General features: G+C 43.7%; 1 protein-coding gene across 3 annotated transcripts in view; it reads right to left on the bottom strand.

The window, feature by feature from the left end:
* LOC143928272 (hepatocyte nuclear factor 4-beta-like) overlaps positions 1-19,346 on the bottom strand; it is a 92,020-nt gene that overhangs the window by 9,313 nt on the left and 63,361 nt on the right. For 2 of the 3 annotated variants that reach the window (XM_077453055.1, XM_077453073.1), the window contains 3 exons: positions 12,265-12,359; positions 6,584-6,690; positions 2,179-2,334 (listed from right to left, as the gene is read on the bottom strand). In XM_077453055.1, coding sequence (XP_077309181.1) covers positions 2,179-2,334; positions 6,584-6,690; positions 12,265-12,359 — 358 coding nt within the window. The remainder of the gene's footprint in view (positions 1-2,178; positions 2,335-6,583; positions 6,691-12,264; positions 12,360-19,346) is intronic. The other variant, XM_077453063.1, reaches the window with a different exon arrangement.

The following is a 19,346-nucleotide window of genomic DNA, read 5'->3' as shown; positions in this document are numbered from 1 at the left end:
GACACTACCTGCCTGGAGTTTGCATGTTCTCCCTGTGTCTGTGTGGGTTTCCTCCGGGTACTCTGGTTTCCTCCCACACTCCAAAGACATGCAGGGAGGTTAATTGGCTTCTGTCCAAAATTGGCCCTAGTATATGAATGGGGACCTTGGATTGTGGGCTCCTTGAGGGTAGGGACTGATGTGAGTGTGCAATGTACAGGGATGGGGGTAATTGTAGACACTCACTCAGGTTGAACTAGATGGACTGGTGTCTTTATTCAACCTTAATAACTATAACTAACTATTTGCTGTCTCATATATGCGTTACGTGGGCAGCAGGATGTTAAGTTAACAATAACGCATGTATTTTGAGAAGACAGAAAGGACCAGGCTTTCTTTTAATGATATTGTCTAGCAAAAATAATTCTATTTTTTTTTGTTCAATTTTTGGACAGAAAAAGTAAAAACAAAAAACAAAAAAAAATCTAAACTGTAAAATATTTATATATTTACATCAGTGTTAGTTAAAAAAAAAAAGCATACATTGTACTCTATATTTTACTCCATATGAAAATGACACTAAAATTCTGATTCTGCTACAAAACTTTGCAAAGTTATTTACAAACGGATCAAAGTTTTTTTTTTTTTTTTTTTTTTTTTTTTTAATGTTGCACTTTTAATGCAACTCTCACAAAGTTACCGAAACAAAATTTAAAATAAAAAGTTTATATATTAATGGTTAGAAAAACAGAAATAAAAATCATTAGTAAAATAATAGTTATGGGGAGAATAGGAGTTGATTAGAGCTGAATAAGCTATAAGACTTAATAAAGGGTTAAATAGAAATATATTTTATTTTATTTATTTTTTTTCTTGCGCTGATTAGGTTGCTTTAACCACTTCAGCCCCAGAAGATTTGGCTGCTGAATGACCAGGCCATTTTTTTGCGATTTGGCACTGCATCGATTTAACTGACAATTGCGCGGTCGTGCGACATTGCCCAAACAAAATTGACATCCTTTTTTTCCCACAAATAGAGCTTTCTTTTGGTGTTATTTGATCGCCTCTGCAGTTTTTATTTTTTGAGCTATAAACCAAAAAAAATAGCGACAATTTTGAAAAAAAAATAAAAACGCAATATTTTTTACTTTTTGCTATAATATCCCCCCAAAAAATATAATTTTTTTTTTTTTTTCTCAGTTTAGGCCGACACGTATTCTTCTACATATTTTTGGTTAAAAAAATAGCAATAAGCGCATATTGATTGCTTTGCGCAAAAGTTATAGCGTCTACAAAATAGGGGATCGTTTTATTACATTTTTTTATTAATGGCGGCGATCTGCAGTTTTTATCAGGACTGCGACATTATGGCGGACACATCGAACACTTTTGACACATTTTTGGGACCATTGGCATTTATACAGCATAGCAGTGCTATAAAAATGCACTGATTACTGTATAAATGTCACGGGCAGGGAAGGGGTTAACTGTGTTCCCTGCTACGCGTTTCTAACTGAAGGGGGAGGGGACTGACTAGAGGAAGTGACGGATTGTGGTTCCTAGCTATTAGGAACAAACGATCTGTCACGCCTCACAGAACAGGGATTTGTGTGTTTACATACACACTTCTGTGTTCTGCCTCTCGTGGCCGGCGGTCATGGCGACAGTCGGATATGAGCAACGGCACCCCCACAGTGCAGCGGGCACGCGCCTGCTATCCCGAACGCCAGCGTATAGCTGCGCCCGCTCACGGGATCGTACCGACCTGCCGCAGTAAAATAGCGGCTGGTCGGCAAGCGGTTAACTAACTTCCCATCCCTTTGATCTACAGATAAATGAAGCAGATACAAGAGTAATAATGTTAATTCATATCTCCCTATCTCCTATGGGAACCATGTTTAAACACAATGTTACTTTGTATCTCTCCTACTTCCACTTGATCAATGTTTATAAACAATGCTCTTTTGTATCTTTATCTTGTGTCTGAACAATGTTTATAAACAACGTTTTTTTTTTATTTCTCTCAATGACCCCTTTCACACTCTGGGCTAAAAATAGTTCCTGTAATAACTACAGAACAAAAGCAGCTAAAAATAAAGTTTGATAAAACCCTGGAACTGAGTATAGGGGCCCCTCAGGTGAAATGTTAGAGCTGGTCAAATAAAAATGGTGGAAGTCCGTTATTGGTAATGGTGTCACCTGGTCGTCTAGAGGAAGCTCGCAGAATGCCTGGATGTGCTTTGCCCACTCCACCAGAAGAAGAAGCTGTTGTTTCATGGACTCACAGACATCATTGATTGTTGCGACTTTCTTCATGGAGATGTCACCGGTGTGCATGGGGCTGAGAGAAGTAAACTGGAGGGACATGTAGAAAAAAAAGAGGGTCAGTGATACGCCAAAGGGTCAGCCCCCCCCCCAGACATAAATGATATCTCAGTTACGGGGCTGGGGCATTGGCAACAGGCTTACACCACTACTCATAGTTGCCATGGTCGGTGCAAAGAGATGGGAACTCAGGTCTCTGGATGGTTTGAATGAGGCAGGGACCTAATCATGCCTCCGTCCCTATTTGTATAAGAAAAAAGAAAAGGAGCAGAGTGGGACTTTAAATGAGGCACGCAGTCAATATGAATAATTGATTGTCATTTTTATGTGTCAGATTTGAATAATACATAGTACTGACTATTATCACAATATTTCATCTATATACATACAAGGATTGTGGGTATAACATCTCTTAAAGTTGGTTCTGCTTAAAAAAAAAAAAAAATTAAAGTCAGCAGCTACAAATACTGCAGCTTCTGACTTTTAATAATTGGACACTTACCTGTCCAGGGTCCAGAGATGCGGGGGAAGCCCCGCTCATCTCCCCCTTCTCTCTGGGCGCCCGGATGTGGCTTTACAGCCGGGCACACACTGCGCATGTGCAAGCCACATGGCGCTCCGTGCCTGTCTGGGCAATCTTCTGGGACCTGTGACGTGTCCCAGATGATTGCCGAGAGGGAGGGGGGAGGGGTGATCTCCCTTCCGGTGCCATGGTTTGCCGAGAGGAAGCTGGGACCCTCTAAAAAGAGGGTATCCACTCCCCCCCAAAAAAAATGACACGCCAAACGTGGCATGTCAGGGGGGTCACCTCCCTTAAAGCGGAAGTTCCATTTTTGGGTGGAACTCCGCTTTAACTTCCCATTCGTTTTAGGAATAAATACCAAAATCTGCACAAAATTGATATATTATTTACACAGGATACAAGATTCTAGTAAGAGATAATAAAAACACATGATTAGTTTAAACATGATGGGTACAAAAGCTTGAGGCATTTCATGGAATTTTATCCACTCTTCAGGAGCAAGCATGTGAACATCTGTAATAAAATATAAAAATCCATAGATAGTTGTCTTTTGGAAAAAAAGGCCAAAAGGGGGGAAAGAACCCCCACTGAATATGATGTACTCACAGAATCGCTGTGTATAGAAAGTGCAATACAAATGGCTGGAAGCCCCCTTTGAAAGGGGCATCTTTTCCGGGAGCTGTGGTTGTGGGAACTGTATGCATGGCCCATACAAAGCGACATCCAAGGACGCAGGATTCCCAGCAGGACAGTCTCCAGGGTGTGACCATGATTGTGTCCTATGATTGTCTGGAGGGACCGCCAAATAATATATGAATATGTGTATTAACATGTATAGCAAAACCCTATCGGTTAAGGTACAAGAAAAGTAAATAAATGTAACCAAGATGGCGTAAGTGAGTCTCGAGCCAGAAGGAGTGGGAAAAAATACCAATGCTAAAAAAAACAAAAAAACACCCACTTAAAACGATGTGAATGGGACCCCATTTAGAACCTAATCCCTGTGCAATGTTGGGCTGGAACTAGTGAAATACCCAATTCTGGAACCTAGGGAATCCTGCAGGCGTTTCCAGATCATTCCCTAGGTTCCAGCATCAGGTATTTCACTAGTTCCAGCCCAACATTGCACAGGGATTAGGTTCTAAATGGGTTCCCATTCACACAGTTTTAAGTGGGCATTTTTTTTTTTAGCATTCATTGGTATTTTTTTTCCCCACTCTCCAATCCTTCTGGCTTGGGATTCACTTACGCCACTTTTGTTACATTTATTTACTTTTCCTGTACCTTAACCGATAGGTTTTTGCATATTCATTTATTATTTGGCGGTCCCTCAAGACAATCATAGGACACATTCGTGGTCACACCCTGGAGACTGTCCTGCTGGGAATCCTGCGTCTTTGTACGGGCCATGCATACGGTTCTCACAACCACAACCACAACCACAGCTCCTGGAAAAGATGCCCCTTTCAAAAGGGGGTTTCCAGCCATTTGTGTTGCATATTCTATACACAGCGATTCTGTGAGTACATCATATCCAATGGGAGTTCTTTGCCCGCTTTTGGCCTTTTTTTCCAAAAGACAACTATCTAAGGATTTTTATATTTTATAGCAGATGTTCACATGCTTGCTCCGGAAGAGTGGATAAAATCCCATGAAATGCGTTGAGATTTTGTACCTATCATGTTTAAACTGATCATGTGTTTTTATTATATTTACACATGGTACATGATTCTATGAATGTTGTGCATATTTGGTTATTTATTCCTAAAACTAATGGGGAGTTAAAAGGTGTGATAAACACAATCCTTCCCTATGGAAATGTGTCATTCATGCTTTCTGTGTATGTATATAGATTAAATATTGTGATAATAGTCAGTACTATGTATTATTATTCAAATCTGACACATAAAAATGCCAATCATTAATTATTCACATTGACTGCATGCCACATTTAATGTCCCACTCTGCTCCTTTTCTCTTGCACATTATGAAGGGGTTCCCACCTTCCCTGTGCTGAATTCCTGCTTCTAAACACCTGCTGTGCCCGTTATGAGGGGTTCCCACCATTCCTGTGCTGAATTCCTGCTTCTAAACACCTGCTGTGCCCGTTATGAGGGGTTCCCACCATTCCTGTGCTGAATTCCTGCTTCTAAACACCTGCTGTGCCCGTTATGAGGGGTTCCCACCATTCCTGTGCTGAATTCCTGCTTCTAAACACCTGCTGTGCCCATTATGAGGGGTTCCCACCATTCCTGTGCTGAATTCCTGCTTGTAAACACCTGCTTTGCCCGTTATGAGGGGTTCCCACCACCCTTGCACTGAGTAAATAGGTCTAAATGAAATGCAGAATGTGGATTCCCAATGATCAGGCATTCATGGTAATGCTGTTACAACATTTCCTAGTGGGAGAGAAGCTGACATTGATTTTGAACATCTGAGACCTTCACAAACTGGGCAGGTGGCATCATAGCATACTACTTGATGGCAAAGCTTCTGCATGCCTTTTAGTTTATATCCACTAGATGTCACTGTATGACGAACATTGCACAGCTAAATTTGATTCCTGACTTTTTTTTTAGATTTGGCTGCAGATCAAAGCCGTTTAGTCCTCAGTGTTTGCTGACAATGTGCAGAGCATCGCATACTGGAGCCAGTCCTGCAAATCTTTCTTTATTTTGGCATCCAGAAATGTTCAATTCTTTCAAAGATGTAGAGATATGGGGTGCAATACTGCAATGGGTGAGAAACGGCAAAAGATGTAGAGTCCTCCAGCAATGCAGAGTATTTCGGGAAAGAAGAGTTAAGCCCCACACACACTATCAGTTTTTCTGCTGAGTTATTCCTTCAGATTTACCAAAATCACATAGTGCAAGGACCTGCCTGACTGCATACAAATTGAAACTCCTCAAATTTGACCTCATATTATATGGTTTTGGTAAATCTGAAGGAAAAACCCAGCAGAAAAACTGATAGTGTGTATGGGGCTTTAGAGAAAGGAGCAGAGTCTTCCAGCAGTACAGAGTGTTTCAGGAGAGGAGAGTTAGAGGAAGGAGCAGAGTCTTCCATTAGTACAGAGTATTTCAGGAAAGAAGCGTTAGATAGAGAAAGGAGCAGGGGCCTCCAGCAATGCAGAGTATTTCTGGAAAGAAGCGTTAAGCCCCATACACACTATCAGATTTTCTGCTGAGTTTTTCCTTCAAATTGACTAAAACCATATAATATGAGGACAAACCTTAGGAGTTTCAATGTGTATGCAATCAGGCAGGCCCTTCTACTACATGGTTTTGGTAAATCTGAAGGAAAAACTCAGCAGATAATCTGATAGTGTGTATGGGGCTTTAGAGGAAGGAGCAGTCTTCATTAGTACAGAGTATTTCAGGAGAGGAGAGTTAGAGGAAGGAGCAGAGTATTCCAGGAGTGCAGTGTTTCAGGAGAGGAGAGTTAGATAGAGAAAGGAGCAGAGTCTTCCAGCAGTGCAGAGTATTTCAGGAAAGAAGAGTTAGATAGCGGAAGGAGCAGTGTCTTCCATTAGTACAGAGTATTTCAGGAAAGAAGAGATAGAAAGAGGAAGGAGCAGAGTCTTCCAGTAGAGCAGAGTATTTTGGGAGGGGAACATTAGTTCAAGGAGCAGAATCTTCTACTGAAAGTCTACTTTATTATCCATTTATGAATTGAAGCAGTCAGGTTTATGGGTTGTCTGTCCAAGCTTTTGGTGTAAATGGATTTGGATATTACAAGTCACATGGCGCAGCTCACCTGATGCGTTATGGCTTCCGCTTGCGTCAGTACACTGATAGATAAGGATCCATTATCCTCATAGCTGTTCCTGCGCATGCTGATCCTATCCCGCTCATTCTGAACTGCTGTAACGAGAAGAGTGATATCTGTAATGCCAACTCAGTGCCAGAACTTGCCCTAACCCGGGGAATAGAATTAATGAGAAGGACAGCTCCTGGGTGGGGCTGCATTGTGTGCAATAGCTACTTTGTTGTTAAGGCCCCTTTCACATGTGTGGACCGTATGTCTGCACATGAAATAAGGACATACATACATCCCTATGGGATAGCGGGTGTCAGCGGATGAACATCCGCTGACACCCGATATCATCTGTGCCCGCTATGGTCTGATTCTGCAGAAGGAGGAAAATCCTATTTATCTATCTGCAGAGTGGATCAGATGAACACAGACAGTCCGTGTTCATCCGATCCCCCCATAGAAGAGAGCGGAGATTTGACAGGGCGGTCCCTGCACAGTGTGCAGGGGACCGCCCTGTCATCCGCCGGCTCAGCGGGGATCAACGGAGTGATCCCCACTGAGCAAGCGGATGTTTCACGCGGTGGATCATCACGGATCCATCCCGTGTGAAAGGACCCTTAGAAGGATACAGCTGGAGATGTGTATGTAAAGGAATTATAGTATGGCTAGGGTTGCCACCTCATCCCTTTAAACCCGAACACATATGAATTACACAGGTTCTGAGGCTAATTTAATGCAGATAAAGTGCCAAGTGAGTTTAATTACCACCTTAATCAGGCACAGAACCTGTGTAATTAATGTGTTTGGATTCAAAGGGATGAGGTGGCAACACTAAGTGCTGCCTGCAGAGGTTTTATACCATTAGTGCTGCTTAAGTTTCTGTGTGCAACAATGAGCCCCAAAAATGTACCTGGGGCCTTGTCCTCGCTGTCACTGAGATATGACCACCCCCCATCTGCCATTATTCAGCAGCTGTGGCTCTCATTAGAGAGTGGACATAGGTTGGAGGTGGAAAAGCCAAGGTCTCGTCTATTATCCGCAAGTGATTGGGGGGTCTCTGCCAGGATATAGAAGACAGATTTGACATTTAATAATGTAGACACATAGATTACTTTTTAAATGTTATAAACTCTCATTGATTCGTTAACAATTGATAAGTGTAGGTGGAGCACTGGAACTCGGGGGGTGTGCAACAACACTCAGGAGTCAGTTCTTGGTCAGCCACGGTTAACAAAAGGCTCTCCGGAGTAGGCCGTAGATCAGCGGTCTCAAACTGCCGGTGTCTTGTCAAATAACGTCCTCCATCGGATAGTGTCCGCTGCGTACTGCGCATGCGCAGTACACAGCAACACAGATTACAAAAATTGCTGAGGATGAACGGCGCCTGCGCCGTGAGTCCAGGTTCTAGCCCCACTATCCAAGTGGACATAGAGTAGGAATAAAAAAGAGCCGAGCGCAGCGAGGCCAAGCCCGAAGCGTGGCGAACGAAGCTCGCCCACGAGGGGCCCTCTAAAATTCACAACCCTATGTCCGCTTGGATGGTGGGGCTACCACCTCCACTCACGGCGCAGGCGCCGTTCAGCTTCGGAGATTTTCCGAAGCTTCGTCTGCTCCGTACTGCGCATGCGCAGTATGGAGCGGACACTATTTGATGGCCGGACACTATACGGCAGAACACCGGCCCTCCAGCTGTTGCAAAGTCCCATGAGGCATTGCAAGGCTGACAGTTACAAGTATGCAGGCAGAGGCATGGTGGGACTTTTCGTTTCACAAGAGCTGGAGGGCCGCTCTTGTTTGAGACCCCCTGCTGTAGACCATCAGAAGGAAAAGAGCACAACATGGCTTGAATAAGTCCAGTAATTGTATTTCATGACACAAAGTGAGGAATCAAACATGTTTCGGTGTCCCGAACTTCACCCTACATCAGGGTTTTATGGTGTGACATAATTATTCTATATGCTTTTTTCTGCATTAAGAAGTTGGAGTTCCAATCGCCACTGCTGCCCCCCACAATAATTTCTTTATGCCCCTAGATATCCTCAGCATACCTGGCTAAATGATCATTCTAACTTTCATTGCAAAATAAATTATTCAATCTGTGTGGTGCCCTCATCCTCTTACCATTCTATGGATTCACTTCAAGTTAAACCATTACCAGTGCAAGACCAGTGGCTGTCATACTGGCTGCAATCAGTTTGCTGCTGCTCCTTCACTGTCCAATCAAAAGATTGGGGCGGAGAGGTGACCTGGCTGTACTGTATAACTGCAGTCAGGTCCAGGGCCTTTAATATTGATTGGACCCTGAACATTTTCTTGGGCCCCCCCCATGCAATTTCATGATCCACCTGTACTGAGTCATACAATAAATAGCAGCTAGACTTAAAATCAGTTTACTGTATTAGATCAGGCAGCAATTGCGATTGGTTGCCAGTTGTTACAGAATATCATTACTGCTTACTGACTTGTTGCTAGAGGTTACAGCACACATTACGGCTCACTGATTAGTTGCTAGAGGTTACAGAAAATGCACATCATCTCCTCACTGCAGGGGGGGCATGAATGATACACACATGAATGCTGCCTTTATTTACATATAAATGCCGCCAGCCACAGCTATTTACATATGAATGCCGGTTATTTACATGTAAACACAGGGTCTGCAGGTGAGTCATCTGTACACAACAATAGGACAGAGCTGGGCAGCATTAGTAGCAGCACTTTACACTGAGATATTTGGACACAAGACTAAAACTTCAAAGGACAAGGGAATTTAAACTGGGATAGTTGGCAAGTACGAGGCAGCTGCTTTGGGCCCCACAACAATGACAGGGCCCAGGGCAGCTGCCCCTTTTGCCCTGCCTTAAAGACAGCCCTGGTCAAGTGACAAACCTGGTTGTGCTGTATACATCTCGGGATTGGATAGACAAAAACAACTCCAATGTATATATTTCACCTGTGTATTTACCTTTATCCCTGAAATTCAGGAAACTTAGAAAATAAGAGGCTTCCGCTGCTGAACTAATAGACTGTGTTAATTTCGTCCACTAAAACCGACTAAAACATTTTAGTCGACTAACTTAATACCATTTTAGTCGACTTAAATACGACTAAAACAATTGAGATGACTAAAATACGACTAAAACTAAAATGCCATTTTAGTCAAAAAACTAAAACTAAATAGAAATTTGACGTCAAAATAACACTGGTCTATAGCGGATGTTCATACCTCAATAAATACCGTATACTTATAATAACCTATTCGGTTTTTCACTCCAGCAGTATATAATGAGCTTGCTGACCAGCCGCCGTCATTATATTGCGGCAGGTCGGCACGACGCCTACAAGTGCCCATAAATTCCTCCTATCAGTGTTCATCAACGATGCCTATCTGTGCCGCCTATCAATGCTGCCGATCACTGCCCATCGATGCCCATCAGTGCCACATATCGGTGCTCATCAATGTCACCTATCAGTGCTCATGAATTCTGCCTATCTGCATCTATCAGTGCCACCTATCACTGCTCAATGCCCATCAGTGCTCATCCATGCTGCCCATCAATGCTGCCTATCAGTGCCTATCAATGCCCATCAGTGCAGCAAATGAGTACTGCCTATCAGTGCTTATTAATGCCCATCAGTGCCACCTATCGAAGCTCATGAATGCTGCCTATCAGTGCCCATCAATTCCACCTATCAGCAGATCAACTACTCTTGATTGTATGTCTTCAGAGGCATGGCTCACATCAGCTGGTGCTTCTTATGAACAGCAATCTTAAAATGTTTGAGTGTCTATTATCAAAATATCTCTAAACCGCACCTCCAAACTCATTTCATTAATTGGAGTAGTGCTGGTGTAACTAGTATCTTCAGGGCCCCTGGTGCAAGTAACCATGAAGGCCTCCCTGGCCCCCAACTGGGACACTTCCCACTGATCCCAGGGCCCTTTACTCGCATTATGGGACCCTTTATTATGGTCCCACAGTGGGCCACCTTCCTGCCAATTCGGGGTCACCCCATGGTGGTGGGATGCCAGAGACCAGTCGCAAGTGCAGGAGGGAGAGAAGGAGCGGGCATTCAGCGGCTACATGGAGGAATCAGTTCCCCTACATGCCCACGCCACCCTCCTATGGGGCTGGGTCGCAATGGTGACCCCCTGTACGTACGCCCCTGACTGGACTCCAAGGGTACAAACTACTGACTCCAATTAGCTTTTGTTGAAGTAATTAGTATATGGGTTTACTTTTTCCTCCAGCACTGTACATTTTTAATAAGTAGGTTCAATAAAGACACTAGAAATTTGAATTGTTTATCAGATTAGGTGCACTGTGTTTGCCTATTTTTGTGACTTAGATGAGGATCAAATCACATTTTATGTCAAATTGCTGCAGAAAAAACGTTAATTCCAAGTGGTTCACATAGTCCTTTTTGCAACTGTACAATCACCCAAAACGGAACTATACAGCTTTGTGTAGACAGACGATCCTCCCGTCCTGCAGATACTATTGTAGATCTGGACATCTCACTATTGGGGTCTCTGAGTTTTATTGTTTGGCATTGTACACTGAAATCTCACTTCTGAGTAAACTGGCCCTTCGAGCAACGGTGTCTAGGTATTGGTTGGTGACATCACATGGGTCAACCAATCAATACAATTCTGACTTCAAAGAGCAAAAGGAAGTGGGTTAAAGGTCTGATCTTTCTCAGCTGATATTGACCGGCAGATAAAGTCATACGGCCTTGGGATCAACGAGAAGGGTTTACCGCCATGCAGAGGAAGGCAATAATATTTTCCTGTTGATTTGGACCCCTGTTAACTACTTCAGAAGCAGCCTGTAATACCCCTTCATCACAAGGACATGTTTCAGTACTGTGATAGTTTGACTGACAATTACTTTGACATATAATAATATACTCAAATTATTTTATATAATTTCTTTCAACAGATAGAGCTATGTTTTGGTGGTATTTATAAAGTGCTGGGTGTTTTTGTTACCACATAAGGACCCTTTCACACTAGGTGTGCTGCCCAGTGCAAGACAAGGCAAAAAGCCCTGTGCTGCGGCGGTGTGCCCATGCGGGGGATCGAGAGGTGCATGCTGGTTACCCAGTGTATGCACCTCTCCAAAACGAATCAAGGAAGAGATCTCGATTGGGCTTCACATGCCCACAATCATGGCAATGGCCACAAACGGAGGCAGAAATAATTCAAGTAAGAAATGTATATGTTAGCAAAATCGATCACGATCGTTGTATAATCGTTTTTGTATTTCATCTGTAATAATGCTAGGATCAATTAAAAAAACATTTTTTTTTTTTGCCGGAACTCCGCTTTAAAGGCAAAAATGCTGATGCATTTCTGCCTTAAAGGGCCTTAATCGTAGCTAAGTCATAAACTCTGCAATCCTGATTGCTCCCATACATGCAGCGATCAGATATTGACTAAAGCATGAATAAAAAACAACAAAAGTGACCGAATTAACAAAATATAGCCTGCTGTCAAATAAATGACAGTCCACATGGAGCACCCTGATCCCAGAGGAGGAAGGTTGCTGTGAAAAGAAGCTCAGCGGATTTTCCTTTTTACACAAGAGGGTTCCACCTCTTCAAAGAAAAGGTTATTCCTGTGCCGCAATGGTACCGGCACGGTGAGAGGTCCCGGCACCATAGCTAGGAGTACTCACCTTCTTTTTTCATTCCCGCTCGAAAACATTTGCGCAGCCGGCAGTAGCGGCACTGGTTCCTCTTGTCCTTGTCTACGATGCATTGCCTGCTGAACCTAGGAGACAAAGCAGTGACAGGTTATGTACAGCGGTCTGGATCAAGGAGCGAAACTAGGGGGTCATCATTATAGCAAGATTCCAGAGAGCGTCTCACAGAGCTTCCATTACCAGTCAGGATCCGACCATCTCTTGTATGTCTGGAGTTTTAATAATTATCAATTAGTACTTATAAGTGAGTCACATATTGTGGTCTGTGATCAATAATTGTATCACATATAGTGATCTAGGTATAAGGTGATTGTATCCCATATAGTGGTCTGTGATCAATGATTGTATCCCATATAGTGGTCTGTGATCAATGATTGTATCCGATATAGTGGTCTGTGATCAATGATTGTATCCCATATAGTGGTCTGTGATCAATGATTGTATCCCATATAGTGGTCTGTGATCAATGATTGTATCCCATATAGTGGTCTGTGATCAATGATTGTATCCCATATAGTGGTCTGTGATCAATGATTGTATCCCATATAGTGGTCTGTGATCAATGATTGTATCCCATATAGTGGTCTGTGATCAATGATTGTATCCGATATAGTGGTCTGTGATCAATGATTGTATCCCATATAGTGGTCTGTGATCAGTGATTGTATCCGATATAGTGGTCTGTGATCAATGATTGTATCCCATATAGTGGTCTGTGATCAGTGATTGTATCCCATATAGTGGTCTGTGATCAGTGATTGTATCCCATATAGTGGTCTGTGATCAATGATTGTATCCCATATACTGTGCCTTGAAAAAGTATTCACACCCCTTGAAATTTTCCACATTTTGTCATGTCACAACCAAAAACGTAAATGTATTTTATTGGGATTTTATGTGATAGACCAACACAAAGTGACACATAATTGTGAAGTGGAAGGAAAATGATAAATAGTTTTCAAATATTTTTACAAATATGTGAAAAGTGTGGGGTACATTTGTATGGCGCCCCCCGGAGTCAATACTTTGTAGAACCGCCTTTCACTGCAATTACAGCTGCAAGTCTTTTTGGGGATGTCTCTACCAGCTTTGCACATCTAGAGAGGGACATTTTTGCCCATTCTTCTTCGCAAAATAGCTCAAGCTCTGTCAGATTCGATGAAGAGCGTCTGTGAACAGCAATTTTCAAGTCTTGCTACAGATTCTCAATTGGATTTAGGTCTGGACTTTGGCTGGGCCATTCTAACACATGAATATGCTTTGATCTAAACCATTCCATTGTAGCCCTGGCTGTATATTTAGGGTTGTTATCTTGCTGGAAGGTGAACCTCCGCCCCAGTCTCAAGTCTTTTGCAGACCCGAACAGGTTTTCTTCTAAGACTATCCTGTATTTGACTCCATCCATCTTCCAATCTACTCTGACCAGCTTCCCTGTCCCTGCTGAAGAAAAGCATTCCCACAACATGATCCTGCCACCACCATGTTTCACGGTGGTGTGTTCAGGGTGATGTGCAGTGTTAGTTTTCCACCATACATAGTGTTTTGTTTTTAGACCTAAAAGTGCAATTTTGGTCTCATCTGACCAGAGCACCTTCTTCCACATGTTTGCTGTGTCCCCCACATGGCTTCTCGCAAGTTGCAAACAGGATTTCTTATGTCTTTCTTTCACAATGTCTTTCTTCTTGCCACTCTTCCATAAAGGTCAGATTTGTGGAGAGCACGACTAATAGTTGTCCTGTGGACAGGTTCTCCCACCTGAGCTGTGGATCTCTAGAGTTCCTCGAGAGTTACCATGGGCCTCTGATGAGTGCTCTCCTTGCCCGTCTGGTCAGTTTAGGTGGACGGCCATGTCTTGGTAGGTTTGTGGTTGTGCTATACTCTTTCCATTTTCGGATGATGGATTGAACAGAGCTCTATGAGATGTTCAAAGCTCGGGATATTTTTTTTTATACCCTAACCCTGCTTTAAACTTCTCCACAACTTTATCCCTGACCTGTCTGGTGTGTTCCTTGGCCTTCATGATGCTGTTTGTTCACTAAGGTTTGCTAACAAACCTCTGAGGACTTCACAGAACAGCTGTATTTATACTGAGATTAAATTACACACAGGTGGACTCTATTTACTAATTAGGTGACTTCTGAAGCAATTGGTTCCACTAGATTTTAGTTGGGGGTATCGGTGTAAAGGGGGCTGAATACAAATACACACCACACATTTTTACATATTAATTTGCACAAAATTTGAAAACCATTTATAATTTTCCTTCCACTTCACAATTATGTGCCACTTTGTGTTGGTCTATCACATAAAATCCCAATAAGATACATTAAAATTTTTGGTTGCAACATGAAAAATTTGGAAAATGTCAAGGGGTATGAATACTTTTTTAAGTCACTGTAGTGGTCTGGAGATTAATGATTGTATTGCATATAGTGGTCTGGGGATCAGTGATTGGATCACATAAAGGGTCTGGGGATCAGTGATTGGATCACATAAAGGGTCTGGGGATCAGTGATTGGATCACATATAGTGGTCTGCGGATCAGTGATTGGATCACATATAGTGGTCTGCGGATCAGTGATTGAATCACATATAGTGGTCTGGGGATCAGTGATTGGATCACATATAGTGGTCTGCGGATCAGTGATTGGATCACATAAAGGGTCTGGGGATCAGTGATTGGATCACATAAAGGGTCTGGGGATCAGTGATTGGATCACATATAGTGGTCTGCGGATCAGTGATTGGATCACATATAGTGGTCTGGGGATCAGTGATTGAATCACATATAGTGGTCTGGGGATCAGTGATTGGATCACATATAGTGGTCTGCGGATCAGTGATTGAATCACATATAGTGGTCTGGGGATCAGTGATTGGATCACATATAGTGGTCTGCGGATCAGTGATTGAATCACATATAGTGGTCTGGGGATCAGTGATTGAATCACATATAGTGGTCTGGGGATCAGTGATTGAATCACATATAGTGGTCTGGGGATCAGTGATTGGATCACTTGGCTGTAATACAATTTTCATCCCAGCTGCCCACCTGCTCGTCCCATACAGACCTATATGTCCCAATCCTATAATAAAAAGCTAGAGCCACCATGCTTTCCCACAACTCTCTGAGTTCAGCTGTTGGATTTCTGCCGGGGAAAAATAATCTGAAATGACGGGAACATTAGTAAAAAAAATACGATGGGTACAGAGGAGCAAAGAGAGGTCAGATAAAGAATCTGTGAGAAAATACAACGAAACCTGAAAATAATCTATAATTCCGCATTCAGGGCTGACTTCTCTCTAACATGAGATGTTTGCATATAAAGGGAATTTAGAATGCTTTTTTGTGTTCTATTAGGTAAGCATGTACAAGATAATTACAATGTGTAATTATATAGGTACAAGGGGAAGCCATGTTTGCTCATACACATATATAGATTATCAATTTCCTTCAGCCAACCCACTAAAAACAAAGCACCCCCTGTGTGGCTGATGTCTGAATTAGCAGTTAAAGCGGTAGTAAACCCGCACATTTTTTATTTATTTTTTTAAACCTGCAAAGCAAAAGGCATAATGAGCTAGTATGCACCGCATACTAGCTCATTATGAAATACTTACCTTAGAACGAGGCCCCGACATCTGGCCCGATCCACGCCGAGGGAGCTGACATGCTCCCTCAGCGTTTCTTCCGGGTATCGCGGCTCCGGCGCTGTGAGTGGCCGGAGCCGTGATAACCTCACTCCCACGCATGCGCGCGGGAGATCTCAGTCCGGCCGCTCGGCTGCTGCCGGATTTTGACGGCGAGAAACCCCTTGTGCGCATGCGCCGCTGCAGTCAGCGGCGCATACCGAGGGGAATATCTCCTAAACCGTACAGGTTTAGGAGATATTTTTTTTACCTACAGGTAAGCCTTATTATAGGCTTTCCTGTAGGTAAAAGTTAAAAATGTGGGTATACAACCACTTTAATGCGATATTAAACTGCTGAGTGACCTCTTGTCATAACGGGCTGACACTCACCAGACACTTTATTAGGTACACCTTGCTAGTCCCGGGTTGGACCCCCTTTTGCCTTCATTCTTCATAGCATCGAATCAACAGTGTTGGAAACATTCCTCAAGAGATTTTGCTCCATAGTGACATAATAGCATCACCTAGTTGCTGCGGATTTGTCAGCTGCACATCCATAATGCGGATTTCCCATTCCACCACATCCCAAAGGTGCTCTATTGGATGAGATGTGGTGAGTGTGGAGACCATTGGAGTGCAGTGATCTCATTGTCCTGTGGTGAGATGATTGGAGATTTGTGACATGGTGCATTATCCTGCTGGAAGGAGCCATCAGAAGATGGGGACACTGTAGTCATAAAGGGATGGACATGGTCAGCAACAATACTCAGGCTGTGGGGTTTAAACGATACTCAACTGGTACTAAGGGGCCCAAAGTGTGGCAAGAAAATATCCCCCCCACACCATTACACCACCACCAGCCTGAACCGGTGATACAAGGCAGGGTGGATCCATGCTTTCATGTTGTTTACACCAAATTCTGACCCAATAATCTGAATGTAGCAGCTAAATCGGGACTCATCAGACCAGGCAATGTTTTTCCCCTCTTTTCTGTTTAATTTTGGTGAACCTGTGCGAATTATAGCCTCAGCTTCCTGTTCTCAGCTGACAGGAATGTGTAATGACAGAGTTTAAATATTAAAAACTGATCCTTTGTGCTGAGGTTTATGTGTGTCTGTAAGGCTCTCATTTGTGTAATTAAGGAGTATATTGTGAGTAAAAGGAATGTGTTATACATGAGTGGTGTGCACTGTGAGGAGGCTCAGAATCTATTAATCCATGTCCCATATTGCAGTTTAATTTTTCTTCCATGCTTTTTGCCATCCACAGGTCCTCATCTCGCTAAGGTGTCCCTCTCCCTCAAGTTCTGAAGTTGGGAGGTATGCATGATGGATGATGCTTGGCAGTGTCGTACTTTCTTGTGTCCTGTGGATCCCTGTGAATTTACATTTCCACTCATCATACCTCATCTACTCAAACAGGGGAAAGAACTTTAAAAAAAAAAAAAGATTTCCAGATCAATCAAAAAAGAAACAATTGGGTAGTTTTCCTCAAAATCATGGATGAAAGGGGCAGGCTAGGGAGATGCTTGATGTCCTCCAGCCAGGAGATGAGGCGGGGCTCAATCTGACCTGCTGCAGCTTCTAATGCACATTGTGAGAGGCTCACAGTGTGCGGTGAAATCCGAGTAAGCCATTTCCGTCCAGGTGAAGAGCCGGTACAACTGTGCAAGACTGAAGGGAAGGCTGGAGGTCAGCTTCATACACATTCATGTTTTTCAGCTTAGCTTTATGTTGAGTGTACTTTTAAAGGATTTATTTTTTTCTGCTGCTTTTCCCCAACATTTTTTTTTCATGCTGTTACGGGCAGGAGCCTAGGGCCCGGTGGATGTCTAGGGGCCCATCCATGACCTTCATTCTCCTGCAGTAATATAGAGGGATAGTGCAATTGCTCAAAGTTGGGAGGATGTAGAGTACTCACAGGCAGTTGGTGTCTGACAGGCCAATGCAAATGGGGGGCTTCTCTGTGCCTATTACAATCCTTATTCATGGGAGGCCCACAGCTGGAGCCCCATTCTCCCCTTTTCTGCCTCTACTCCTATGGAATATTTGTGCTTCTACAGCTTTGCAGAGAGTTGCTGTTTGTTTTCTTTGTTCGGCCGGCCTGATGAATAGAGCCAGAAGCTTTCATTCCTCTTCGTTACCACTTTCCCCGCCGCCTAATTAGCTCCACCAGCAGACTGATTATTTCCCTCTCCGTGCCTCGGAAAGGTTAGCGGTAATTAATGAGCGGAAAATAATTGTAAACCTTGACTCTGCGATATGGCAGAAGGTGAGAGCTATGGGAGCCAGCGAGCTCAGAGGTCGCCAGCGGGCGGGGGATGATGAACGCGGCGGCTGAGCCAGTGGCTGAAAAGTAGTCGTTGTGAACCTATAGACATCCCAGTGCAACCTCATTGCTGTAAATTGTAGCTTTTGCCGTAAAGTCTAAGCTTTTCCACTTTCTGAACGTTAACCTCCTGCCGCCCATGTAATGCAAATGTGCGGTGGCAGAGGAGATGAGCCTTAATGCCCACTATACCGTCCGCATTCATATATCCATGGGTGGCAGAGCTTTCTTTGCTAAGGGCGTGCTCACTGTGCCCTCCCAGAACAGTGACTGAGAGCTCAGTCTCTGCTCACAATCGGTAGCCAGCGGGCCAGGACAAGGGGTGGGCAGGAGGGGGGGGGGGGGTTGCTCTGGGCACAGTTGTATCATGTGAGGTTGGGGCGCCACAAGAAGATTGGGGGAGGATATGTGCGTTGGAAGGGGGAATTTGGGGTTGGCAGGGGGTATTGTTCTAAGAAGGTAAATGGGGGGGGGGGGGGGACAGAGTGATAAGAGTAGTAATTTAGAGGGGTTTGTGTGGGGAATGGTGGAGAAGATTTGTGCTAAGATATGGGATTTGGGGGGAAATTTGTGCTGGGGGGATTATGTGTACTAAGAGGGCAAATTTTAGGGGTAAAGGATTTATGCTGGGGGGCGGTTGGGCAAATGTATTTGGGCTGAGAAGGTGGATTTCAGCGGGGGGGGGCGATTTGTACTGGGAGGTTGGGGGCGCCACAAGAAGATTGGGGGGAGAATATTTGTGTTGGAAGGGGGAATCGGGGGGTGGCAGGGGGTAAGTATTGTTTAGGAGGGTAAATTTGGGGGGGGGAGTGATAAAAGTGGTGATTTAGAGGGATTTGTGTGTGGAGGGGGAAAGGTGGAGAAGATTTGTGCTAAGAGATGGGATTTGGGGGGGAAATTTGTGCTGTGAGGGAGAGATTTGAGGTGCGGGAGAGAAGATGTGTACTAAGAGGGGAAATTTTAGGGGTAAAGGATTTGTGCTGGGGGGGGGGGGCAAATATATTTGTGCTGAGAGGGTGGATTTCAGCAGGGGGGGGGCAGATTTGTACTGGGAGGAGGGGGAATTTATGCTTTGGAGATAAGCATGCAGATTAG

The sequence above is a fragment of the Lithobates pipiens genome, unplaced genomic scaffold (assembly GCF_037356315.1).
Source record: "Lithobates pipiens isolate NorthernLeopardFrog02 unplaced genomic scaffold, aLitPip1_a1.2 Scaffold_10, whole genome shotgun sequence".
Classification (NCBI taxonomy): domain Eukaryota; kingdom Metazoa; phylum Chordata; class Amphibia; order Anura; family Ranidae; genus Lithobates; species Lithobates pipiens.
The sequence above is the reverse complement of the archived record's forward strand: the minus strand, read 5'-3'. Positions and strand labels throughout refer to the sequence as shown.